At 39.6% G+C, this 13,497-nt stretch overlaps 1 protein-coding gene across 1 annotated transcript in view; it reads right to left on the bottom strand.

The window, feature by feature from the left end:
- rngtt (RNA guanylyltransferase and 5'-phosphatase) overlaps window positions 1-13,497 on the bottom strand; it is a 77,133-nt gene that overhangs the window by 15,387 nt on the left and 48,249 nt on the right. The window contains exons 12-13 of the mRNA XM_044049036.1: window positions 10,348-10,416; window positions 1,405-1,505 (exon numbers count right to left, since the gene is read on the bottom strand). Coding sequence (XP_043904971.1) covers window positions 1,405-1,505; window positions 10,348-10,416 — 170 coding nt within the window. The remainder of the gene's footprint in view (window positions 1-1,404; window positions 1,506-10,347; window positions 10,417-13,497) is intronic.

The raw sequence follows: 13,497 nt of genomic DNA, 5'->3' as shown, positions 1-13,497 counted from the left end.
AGCAATAAAAATGCTCAGCTGTAACGTGACAATGGAAAAACATTAACTGCCTCCTTAACAGAGCACGAATACGTTAAAAAAGAATAATGAAATGAAATACTGGCTTCATAGACACATTGGTACAGCCAATTAATTCCAAATTAAAACCCTCACGTACGTCCCACAAATTCTGTTTATGTTTTAGTTCTGGCCTATTACACCACCCACTGCCACCCACCAAATAATGCATTTCAACACACACAGGTTGCAGAGTTAGACAAATACAGTGAGCTGCAACTACAGTGAGTCAGAAATGCCTAAAGTTACAATATGTGGTGAAGATGTTTTTTTTTTTTTTTAAAATAAATAACAGCAGAAAGTAGAGAGGAATGTAAAACCAGAGGCCATCCTGGCCAATTTTCTCCTGAACAGGTAAGCAACTGAGCGCCAAAATATGTCTCCTTTTCTTTTTCTACAAAATGTTGGTGGATATTTAAAGTATATAATGTGTTTTACGTCTATCGTTGTCTTTCATTCTGTCGTTTTAGGGTGCTGTGACTTCTGTTTCTGTTGTTCGGAACCTCAAACACACACAGTTTGAGGTTCAAAAAACCCTCCTTGTTTCAGAATCTTTCTGGTAACCAACATTTTTGTTATAGTTTTTACCTGGAATGGTCTTAAATGCCAGGTTTTACATTAAATGAACACAGGAAAAGGACCACTCTATATTCCATATTCCAAATTTCTCTTTCGACATATATTTTTGTATAACTCCATGTTTCAGAGAACCGGGGATAATGATTTAACCCACAGGTCTCTGCCTTCTGGCTTTACTAGTGCAGCTGTTATACTTCCACCTTGAAGGAGCTTATGTCAGCATCATTATTCTTTGGAAACGCGATTTTCTATATAAAATACAACGGTCCGATTCCCGATTCAGAAAGTTGATGCATGCAAGGTTTCTAATTACAGGGGAAATCGATTGTCTTTCCTCGTACAGAATTGTGTGTGCAAAGTTATGATGCTTACCAGGATGAGAGCTTAGGGAGGTGCTGGTGGACATGAATAATTTACACAACAAGGGAAAACAAACATAAAATGGAGGAAAAGGGGAGTGTAGTCGTGTTTTCTTTGAACATATAAATGCAGGGAGCAAGGAAGGTTTTGCTGGAATCGCAAACAGAGAGTACACGTAAATCATGCAACCTTGCTGTAAGAGGAAACAGAATCTAAAGCCAGAGAGGAAACTAAAGAAAAAGAATAGAAAGCCAGTGCACGGCTTTGAACAGCGTACTTTTGAAATCTGCACAAAGAAAATGAAGGCACATTTTTGTGTGTGCGTGTGTGTGTGTGTGTCACATGATAATCCAGTGTCTCACAAAATGACAGGTGCTATTACACGTTTCCCTGGCAACAGTGACTTACCCTTCTCCTCCGACTTTGGTGATCTTGAGGCGAAAGTCCACCGAGTTGAGATTGGGGGGCTTCCACTTCAGAATGTCATCGCACCTCCCAGCCTTGTATCGCTGCAGGGACACACATTTACCAAAGACGGCATCACGAAAAAGCATTTTCAGAAAACAACGTGGAGACAATGTGTTTTTAAACGACTGATCTATTTTAGATAAGCCTGTGCACCGCAGACTTAACGGCTGAGTAATCTGCAAGGCGACCAGAATATTTAAGCCACAGGTTATTAGCTGCACATTTTCATACAATTGAAACTCCATCATGTCACACAGTTGGTTTCTAACATTCCAAAGCAGCAAGATATGGAAATAATAATATCTGAGTTTAGAAATCATTCTGTGGGTATCAACCATTGCATGAAATGCAAACGAGTTCCTGACAAAAAAAGAGCTTCATGTTTGAGATTATATGATTATAAACCCAAGAATAAATATGTATAAGAATAGATATGTAAATATAATGAGGCCTACAAATTATGATTCACCATGATTGCTTTTCTTACACTCATCACGAACAGCACATGACACACACACACACCAAACAAATGCTTCCCGCCATCGCTTTGATTACTTACGGCTGACATTTACGAGGACATGATACAAGTGTACTCGCACATGAGAAATGTAAAGGCATGACGAGTGGAGGCGGGAACAGATGACCAGATTCTGTCACTGTCAGGTTGCCCGGTAACAGAAGTCTACTCCAAGGAAATGTGTGGAGAGAACAGACAGGACTCCTCAGGAGGAGCTGCGCTGCTGCTGCTGCCACGGCACATGACCAAATAAGGAGTTCCTGGCTCCACCTGAACCTTAAATCATCCGTGGAAGACGGAATCATCATGAACTCTAAGTTGTCAGCAAACTACATTCATCTTTCACAAGGACGCGGCCTGATGCCTAAAAAACCTTACAGCCAAACAGTTTCCAAATGTGTTTTCATATATCATACTACAGCAGAGACTGAGATTATGCGCTGCCCGGTTTTGTCAAAGTGCCACGACTTGGCTGCCAGATTCCGAAGGCTCCTCTAATGCCGGTATCAAACTAGACAATATTTTTGTCTTTCACGATGGTCGCCATGTCAGATTAGGTGACGTACATAGGAGATGTCAGACCAGGCAGGAAAACATGCCAGACTGGGTTGATGCGGAGCATCCCAGATGCCAAATCTCTGTACTTCAAATTCGTTTATCATTCTTGACAATCAAAACTGGGTTCGACAATGGAAATGTGTCTATAAAGACCAAATCGCTTGGAAATGGGCCCCAATTTGTGTAGTCTGATCCCGGCATTGATGCAACCGACAAATGTGTTCTTTCATCCCTGTGCAACATAGGCGGATTTTTCTAAGCCCCCAAGTATCCCAAAAATCACTGCCTGCCAGGGACGATCATAAAGGCGGCCAAGTCCTACAATGTCTGAGGAACACAAAAGTGCCAGGCCTCAACTGAACAGCAAACGTAACCATGGCCTTTTCCCTTTTGTGACTTTCTTTTTTTTTTTTATCTGAATGAGCTTCTTTCCCAACTGGAGAAGCAGAAACTCTTCTAGGACGTGTCCTTATTTTCCCCAAAATAGTCAGAGTTGCCGTCACTTGCTCATCTCTGTATATACAGATTTCGGGTTTAGCAAACCAATCAATGCATTGAAATTCAAACTTCAGTAAACTGGTGCCGATGGATTTAAAGATCATTGTTCTGCAAAAACCTAGCAAGAGCAGACTTCACTTGGAACCTTTTGTGAACCCTCCACGCTCAGAACCCATGAACGCAGGCACCAGACACTGAGGTCATCAACATTTATGTGTGGAAAAAGTCCTGCAATCAAGCTCTAGGTCATCTAATTCAAAAATTGTGCTCAAGCGTATTTCATTGAAAATGTTTCTTCTGCTTAGTCACTTTGTGAAGTCTGTGCTGCTCCCACACTGATAACAAAGTCTACACTTTCTTTATAAACTAGCAATGTTAAAGTTAAAGGGTAGGTTGGCTGTCATTTCGGGTGAAAAGTGAAAGGAGCGAGTGTGGAGAGTCTGTCTGCTTTGTCCACGCCGAAGCTCTCGATGAGGGAGGTGGCCTTCACTTCTCCATGAAACGCTTCTACGCAGTTAGCAGAGAAAGAGGGGACGTGTCCTCTTTTAAAGAATGTTCCATTTAGTAACTTCTTTTAATTCTTTCTGAGAACGTGGGTGTGGAAGGGAACATTCCTGCTCACGTTTAGTTTCGCTCCGCTGCACAGGCATCAAAATAACTTGCCGAGAAATAACTTGCCCATTTACGTCGCCATAATGTGAAATGAAACGTAAAAAAATATGCACGCGAGTGATGAAGCTCTCCACAGTTACTTCATTAAGGACTTGAATAAAAGAGAAATATGATAGCAATTTAAGAAAGGGGGGGAAAAAAGAAGAAGGTCTGTGTACATACTAGTTAATGAACAGGCAGTCATGGGGGAAATCTGACATTTTGTTTATGTCTGGTTGCAAATGTGTTAACTTCTTATAAGAATTCAAATTGACAGTTGCTTTAAAATGAATCTCAGCCAACGGAACCATGGCAACAAACTCGCGGGGGAAAAATAACACCCCCATCAGATTAAATGAAGAGACAACCTTGGCATTCATTTGAAAAGGTGCTGCTCGTTGTACCCACACTTTCATTATCATTGTTAAGTCTTGTCAACAAGTGACAGCACATACAAAACAAGTGATTTATTGTCAATGTGCAAAACAGACTTTCAAAAGCTGACCTTAATTTCAGGAACACATCAATCAAATTAATTTTCACATAGTGCCGTTCTATTATTTTTAAAGTGTCTGCAGTTTCACGTTGTCAATTCAAACGGCGGGGACTGACGCAGGTCTGCAGTGGACACAGATTAGCGATAACGGCGAAAGCTTCGCCGTTCGGAACACTGCGCCGCACTTTGTTTTCCTCCACTCCGCATTGCCCTTTTGAGCACCGTTAAAGGACTAACACAAATCTTAATGGCTGCATTACAGGAGGCGATTCAACACATTAATCCTCCAACACTAATCGGAAAAAAAAAAAGACACCTGGGAACAAAACATCGAAATGACTCTCCACCATCTGTGATCTAACGATTAGACGTAGATTCTCCTCATCCACGCCACCTCTGTGTGCCGCAGTTCAACGTTATTCATCAACTCTAATGTTTACATTACATGCCTTTTAAATGCCCGCTCGGGGTTGATAATTACTACACAACTTAAACCAATTCCTGAACCTTGTACTGTATATTCTTAGTGTACTCTGACAACGAATCTATAATCCACACGGGTTAATATTGTGTGCATCTCCAACAGTATCATCTCATGACAGCTGTTATCCTGATCAGATAGAAGGTAACCTGCACCCCCCCACCCCTTTGTAAAATGGATCAAAGAATCTGTGATGCATTTTGAAATGAAAGAAGATGAAGAAACCTTGATGATCTGTAATTTTCTTTACCATCATATTTCCAAAATGACTATAAACTGGCATTATGACCTGATTCTCTACCCCATTTTTTCTCTTGCCAACACCCTCTGTAGTGCACAGTTGCTGTTTTCAACACCTACTTTTTCACCCCCCCACTCAGCAAATACACCTATGTACTAACTGTGACATACACTCAATTACAATCGACTATGCAACACATCAGGTTCCCTTTGTCATTAAATATTGAAATGTATGCCGTCTAGAATTGATCGTCTTTCTTGTACATGTATGTGTTTTACACCGAGGTAGGGTTTCTTTTCCGTTCTGCTTCTTTCATGTTGTATATTTATTTACTTGTTATTCAATTGTTTAAAAAAGAAAAGGCTGATCGTAATCTTGGGTGTAGAGTCCATTATTAACAAATGAAAATAAATGAGTGTTCTTTAACTAAGAAAGATAGAAGCTTGCTTGAGGATGTGCTTCAAGATTTTCTTCATTCGATTACAGTTTTTTTTTGTTTCAATGTCTCATTTCAATAACAGCTTTCTAGCTCTGAGGCAGACTTATTGCTTAAGTGTGCGGCGGATTACAGACGAAAAAGGCTGGAAAAGTCCAATAAATCTGTCCCCTGGAGAAAAGCTCCCTCTGTTACAGCTCAGACACACTGGCCCGTTTCTTTGAGATCTTTTGTCTGTGTGTTTTCTGAGGGATTTTCGTGTAAACGCTCAAAATGGCACAGTTGCATTACAGATTTCTATCAGAATAAACCGTGTCGGGGAATACAGTAACAGGGACGAGGGAAATGTTGCTGTGAAAAGGAACAAATCGCACATTTTCAGTGATTTTTACAGCATAAAATGCAATAATCAATTACCTGCCCTCAACTCACATCTGTCTCTAACAATATTATGTTGGAGTGGAGTCGAAATTCTTAAAAATTGCAACGAAAACCGTGTGGAGAAAACAAAATTACCATTTTACGCTCATTGTAGCGAGACAACCATCTGTTCTCTCGCTTAAATAACTCTTCAAAATTCAGTAATAAATTCAGAATCTTTCCCCCGTCTTCCCTAAACAAAGACGACATATTCCCAAGGACACCGTGTGTTGAGCGAGATATCTCGCCCGGCAACTCCTGACTGCTGCTGCTGCTGCTGCTGCTGCTGCTGCTGCTGCAGTGGCAACCTCTGTGCTTACATTAATGGACGTACACAACAACAAGACCCTGCTGACATTAACCAGGAGAACACCCTAATCCCGTCCACACAAGGAGAGATTAACATCGCACCGGTTGATGCAGAGGTTGACAAAAATCAATGCCTTTTCAACAAGCTCAACACGGTGCAGTGTTACTGGACCCTTCGACGCACATCTATGTCTGCGGTGTACGTGATAAAAGAATTCAAATTCACCCACACTACTGTGTGCTGCGAGTAGACTTCTAATATACGAGGGATGCGTCTGTTAGAGGAAATCAAACGTTTAGTTTGAGGGTGGATTTTGCCTTCTGTTATGGATTAGAGCAGTTCCACAACAATTAGGACATTTTCTGCCTCCTGGTAATTCTGAAATATGGATATCAACAGATATTGATTATAGACCAGACCAGAACACTATCAGTTTCCTTTCTGCTCACACAAAAAAAAGGAAAGGTTTACAAGGTTCATCCCTCTGGGAACCATGAATGTGCTCCTTTCATTTTGTGGCAATAAAGTGGATATACAGATATTTCACTTTTCACCAAGGAAGTATATCCTGTAAAACCCAAAACTGGGAGCCACAAAATGATCATAAGATGCTACCACAACCACTAACACTGGCAGAAATCTCTGCATATTTGAATGTATTAATGAGTGAATTAATCCGGGTAAATTAAAACACATTTTCAAATATGTTCAAACAAACCAAAAAAATACAACTACAATGACTCAAAGGAGAGTGTGCTTCCACATGCAGGAGATGGAGTCTTCACTCTAGGAGGTGCCATTAAGAACTCCCCCACACAAGCAGACATGTTTGCTCCTGCTGCTCTGCATCCCTCACAAATAATGGCTTATTTACATAGGTTGACATATAAAAAGGGGACTTCAAACAAGAGCCACTGTGTCAATCAATAATGCAATGACACCGACTAAAAGGTTAAAGGAGTAAATACATTTTAAAAAGTGCATTAATCCATTCATCTGAAGGGGCCGGCAAAGGCACTGCGCAATGTTTCCACAAACACAAGAGAAAAAAAGTTCAGTCAAAAGCAGCAGCACTGACCCATGCCCACATCAATCTCAATCCTTAATTCTACCTTTAAATATTTAATAACTTCTTGGAAATTACTTATCGAGCATCTGAGTGCTGAACAATCTTGGCAGAGGTTGTCAGATAACACCGTCTCCTTCCACATTAGGTTAGGTTTCCCATAACTTACGTGCGGGAGCAGTAGCTGAACGAAAGGTCCAGTGTTTGTGCCGTGTCTAGATTTTGTCCACATGAGCTGTCATGATGGGAAACAGTGAGGGATGTTTTTGATATTAAGATGATACAAACGCATACAGAGGATCATTTAGTCATAAATTGGTTTAAAGACATTAGAAGCACAATCTACTTTCAATTAGATTTGAATGAAGTCAATTCTATTTGTCAAACCTCATGTGTGCTGTCATTACGTGCAGAGGTTCTTTGTCTTCACACCAACATATGCTGCTGTTGCACGATCAGACTAGTAAGATAACACACCTCTGATTGTTTTTTCACTAAAATATGAGTTTGATATTCTATTGACTAATTTTCTTCATCTATGCCACGTTCATAGAACCGAAAATATGCTGTTCAATTGTTTAACAGTTCTGTTACCGTAAATCCTAGACTGTTTGCCATATCTAGAAAATTCAAAAACTACAGACTGGCGACCTGTCCAGGGTGTGACCCCGCCTACCGCCCCATGTCAGCTGAGACATGTGGAGGAAAAATTGGTAGAGCATGGATACCGGAAAGCAGAGAAATAGAGCTTTGCGCCCATATACTTGTCATTACGGTCGCCCGCCCAATCACAGACAACATTCACCAGCTTCTCAGTACTGTATTCCTGAACTTTTACAAAATTTTACTCAGACAGAAGTTAGTTAAATGTTACTTCAGTCGTCATAACCTCAATCCATCAACATCACATGGCTGACTAGTTGCATCATCATTTAGTCACATCAAACATGCCAGTTTTTTGAGCTGGGGCCAGCTGCTGACCATCTTGAAGTGTGATTTGATAACAAATCAGAACGAGTAGCTCAAATGGGACACATGGAAAAACTGTCTATGATGGTAATAACTAGGGCTAAATGATTTTGGTTGGATAAATATCTAATTGCGATTATTTTGACAGGAATCAGAGGGAACATGCATCATTATTACTCTCATTTTCTTTTGAAAGAAAAAAAACATGTTTAAAATGATTTACTGTGTGATATTTGTGCAGATCTGTGAGAAACAAAGATGTCCCCTTTAGTCTGTAGAATATGATGCGTATAGATCAAGACAATAATTGCAGTAGGCTATACTGTGGTCTCGTTAAAATTTCGATTCATTGTTCAGCCCTAGTAATTATTAAATCAACTACAGTTCCGAATGGCTGCAAATGGACTTCCACTGAGAAGTGGATGAAAGGCCAATGATGATGAAATTATTTTGTCTGAACAGCAACCTGCCCACACAATCATGTGTCTTATTGACACAACTTTTACTATTCTGTTCCTCGCGTTACTAGGCGGCAAGAATAATAAAAAATAAAATAAAAAAATAATAAAAAAAAAGAACATACAAAAGCAGCTGCCAAAACAAACCAAAATCTGGATGATTAACATCCAGGGAGCCTTGGTGCTTTCAAAACCTTTTGTCTGTCTTTCTATTTTTATGATCCACCTCACCGACGCTGCAAACAACAATGTCATTTTAAATCAACAAACGGTCGCGTCAAAAGCAACAAAGTGCATGCTCAAAGTTCAAATAAAACCTTCAAAAAAGAATATTCTCAAACAGCATCTCCTGCATACAAACACAGCTATAAAATAAACCAATATACATACTATACTTTTAGATAAATAACATTTCTTTCCTCAAACACACAGAAGTAGTTCATTTAGTTTAATCAATTAATAAAACAGCAAAGCAAGTATTGTGAATTACAAGTGCCTGTATACAATTTACAATGATTGTTGTGACAATTAGCAGTTTAACAATATAATCTGTTTGGAGATGAATTTGTGTATTTTTACTGTTGTGATAGAAACTGCCAGCCCCCAAAATTCATACTCGGGCGTCTGGAGCATTGTTTGGTCCATTCAATCAAAGCCGGTTTTTAGTTTGCTGTTAAAAAAAAAGCAATTAGCTTATGCTAATGTGACAACTGGTAATTTCCCATTTTACGTGCTAAATGTGGCGAATGGATATTTATCACCCCCCACCCCCAAGGTCAGTGATGTTAAGTGTTGCATTTGTCAAAGGCACATTACGTTCACAAGTCACAACATTATGGTCCCGTAATTCACGTGCTCGAGTACCCTTTCACTGTCATTCTCTTTCATGCATTTCATCATAACGCAACAAGTTTAAGGCGGCCAATGACTTCAAAAAGGAGGCCATTTTTACCACAGACTTCTTGACCATCGTGAAATTGTCAGCCTCTCTCACAATAGAACATTGCACATAATCTGTTTATAATACTAAACCAAATACTTACATTAAAAATACACTCTAATCCATACCCTTTACCAGGATGTTAAACAGGTTAACATCTGTCTATGCAACGTTGTTCGGTGCCACTTTTGTGATGTTTTTAATCTCCTCAGAGGATGAAACTTCTTCCAGCCTCAGCTTGAAAGACTGGGTTGAAGGAGCCGGACAAGGTTTTTGCACTTCATATAAATAACGGGCCTCAAACCCTCACTGTCATTTTTCATTCATGACATTGGCCACAAACAAACATTTTCAAAAGAAACTGGTTTCCACTGCTTTCATAAATGTATACACATTTAAACAAATGTATTCATATAAATCTGTTTAAAATGGAATAAGGATACTTCATATCCACCAATCAGCTGGTTTTTATGTTGTGGCTTAAAGAGAACGAACAAAACTATAAATATTGTTAATTATATAAGATATAATAGTCATTTTCTGCAGTCACAACACAAACTGCCATGTGTTTGATTTACTGAGTGGGTTCCTACAGTTAAGTGCGTGCATGTAAATTGAAGTAGAGTGGTTTTCCTTTACAATGACAAAAGGACAAGATTGGCAGTGAATGTGACAAATGGCAGGTGGTGCTCTCTCTCTCTCACAAGCTGCTGAGTTATTATTGAGGAGCTCAGTTTAGGAAGGCGGGGACAACACAAAACTATGCCTGACAATCAACCTGTGGCAACAGCTGTGGAAAAATGACAAACTGCCATACATATATACTGTAGATGGAGGCTTACCCCGCATGGCTGGAAGATAAGTCCGTCAACTTCATGGCTGACCTGAGACGTGAAGCTGCCTTCCAGAAGCTGAAAGATAAAAAAGGAGGGGAGGAAAACAAAGCTTTAGCCAAACAAAACTGATAAATTACAAGATAGGAAGCTGAAAGGTTGAGCTAAAAAAAAAAAATGGCAATGATTTATTAGCGAGTCGGACAACTCAATCCAAACTTCTCAAAGTATGGAAAGTGTTCAGTTACAGCACAAGCTCTGGGGCTTAGTTAGAAGCACCATTATGACACCACGTCTCTATCCATGCAGCCCTGAAACGAAGCATTAATCTCCCTGACTGATAAAGCAAGGCTGAGAGATCAATATCTGTAACTTGACAGATTAGGCCAGGGACAGGAATAGTAACAAATCATTAAGTTCCTGATGACTGGAAAGAGTGGATTTCATCTCCCCTGTAACATCAGCCATCAAGCGCCACAGCTGCTGCAGAGAGCTCGGTGGCACGATATTAGATGTGGGATTCCCCGGGGAAGCTACTGAGCTACTGTACAATTAAAGCACATTTTCTACCTCATGAAGCCCAACAACCACTGCAACCACAGCCAGGACACAAGAGGCATGAAATTAATCACTCCACGTGTTAAAAGATGAGGACATCCTTCATTTTATGAGCGCTACTGTTCTCGTCACACTGTAGTGACGGGTTTAGCACCACCTGCCTTATTCATCTGAATGACGTCAATTTACACATAATTTAAGTCAATAGTAAGTCCTAACGATCAATCAGGTACAATATAAGATCAGTCTAACAGACATTTTTTAATACTTTCAGGAACTCTGGGCTTTAATTTAAGGTCAAAATGCCAGCTGTGCAAAAAGATGATGAAACACATTTGGTGAGAGAATTATTGGCATTCCTAAAGTTCAAGTACATAATTCAGGAAACCTTTAGACATAAATGCAAATTAATTGGTTTTATATACCCAGAATATTTTAACTAAATATCAAAGATTACTGAGGGAGAAGTGGGGTGAAACCTTACTAAACAGTGAATGCCCATAAATGTTGCTTGTGGATTATGGGTTTACAAAATCAATTATAATTCTGTTACAGCCCTTTTGGGCAATCATATTTGTTCTGATGGATGAAGACACCTTCTGTTTGGTGACAGGGCATTCGTTTTGTGGTGAAATCAAAATGATTCAAACTCAAAATTTGAATGTCACAGTATGGCATGAGTGACTGACTTTGGTCTGGTTTTAGGGTACAATATGAGCTCCATTTTCAACCTTTATTTATTTACAAAAAATTCCTGTTTATTACTCCTGTGATTTATAAAATGTCTTCATAGACAGAAAATGATACTACAAACAGTGAAACAATTCACAAATCTCACGCAAAACATTTCGAATTTCAAATATGAATTGGTATTTTTGCACAGGCACCAATTAGGGATAGTAAAATGTGACGTCTGTATTGAGCCAATCCTTTTAACACACCATTAGTGAATAGAGCTGAAAAAATTATTTGATTAATCGCTTCCTTAATTAATCGTAAACTATTTTCATATTTAATTACAGATTCAGACCCCAACCATTAACTTGTCCTGGGATTTTAACCTGCAACTCTGTTACAAGTCCAATTCCTTTGCTCTTGGCTTTCCTCTTCGCCATGGGCAGCCCAGGTGTTGTGTTTGACATTCTTCATCATGCAGCCATGTTCTCATGGGTTCATGATGTTCTACGTCCTCCTGTATGGAACACTTTAGAAAAGCCAACACTTCGCCAACTGTGTGAACATTAGCAGAAGCTCCAATAAAATATTTATGCAAGAGTCAAAGCGCTCGGTCGCACAAAGGCAGGAACTCTGTGCAGTCAAATATGAAAATTAAGAATGAGTGGCTTTTGTGTCGGGACACAAGAGCCGGTGTGAAGAAGTCCGCCGAGGTTAGTGGAGTTCTTCTTTCGGGGGCATTTGAAAAGCAGGGAGATGAAAGGCAAAACATTTCAAGGTTTTAGAAGTGAACATGCCATACGGAAAGGAACTGCGACTGCATGGTAATTTAGCTGTCACTTTCGCCAACATAAAAGTGTGACTAAAACCTACTGTAATGTTGTGTGCTCGGTGATGGATTATCGAAGGAAGGAGAGTTTATTTGCATACTGCACTGGCAATAAAAGAAGCCTGCTGTGGCTGCGCGGAGGGTAGGAAAATCAATCAGAAGACACGCCACATTGCCTTGGAAAATGTTTCGGCTGTAATGTAATACCAAATATCAAATATAATATACGGTTACACGTAGGATCTATAGTGTGAGCTCTGATATGAGTGTGACCAGGCAGATTATAGAGATTACAGAGGCGTTATTGATCATCAGGTGCAAAATGAGGACTTGCGCTCAAAAGCAAAGAACGGTTGAAAATATGGATTTTAGCCATCTTTTGGTGGCAATAACCTATAATTGATTTTGAGTGATGGAAAAGAGGTGGAGAAAGAGAATTATTACTTTGCCCTGCAGTTGCTCTCACATCTAGAAACCGTTTCATGGCCTGTGACTTTGTGTCAGTGCAGTGTGAACAGCTTGATGTCAGAGGAAAAACACATGTAGGTGATAATATTTACTTAATTAAGCAACCTACAAGAATTATTTTTACACTGTTCAACGATTTCAATGTTTTATCAAACAAAAACTAGACTATCTTATTTGTGGTGCATCTATTATCAGTAGGTAGCAACAGCAGCAGATATTTAGTTAATGGATGTCATATGCAGAAGTGATGACATTTGAGACGTTTCTTGGATGCATCTTTTTCTCTGCCCCTGTTCACTGACACGCTGTGAACCTTGCATTATTTTTTACTAGCTCTTGAATATCCAGTGCATTTTTGCTAGAAAAGCCCATCTCTACTGTTATGTGACGTGGAGCAAATTAGTCAAAGGGCGCTTCATTGATATTTAGTGTAGTTGTACGCCAGGAGGAGGTATTTTGTTTGAATCGTTCATGCAAAAAATTGACAACCCATCTTTGCAATCCTGTATGTTCATGCAGTGGGGTAAATATATTTAGGCACGCAGGAAACAGTCGATAAAATAGAAAGCAAATGCATTAGAGCACCACAGTGGATATCAGATATCTCACAGAACCCATCAAGCAAAAAG

The sequence above is a fragment of the Solea senegalensis genome, linkage group LG17, assembly GCF_019176455.1.
Source record: "Solea senegalensis isolate Sse05_10M linkage group LG17, IFAPA_SoseM_1, whole genome shotgun sequence".
In the NCBI taxonomy this organism is placed as follows: Eukaryota; Metazoa; Chordata; class Actinopteri; order Pleuronectiformes; family Soleidae; genus Solea; species Solea senegalensis.
This window is presented reverse-complemented; position numbering and strand designations above follow the sequence as displayed.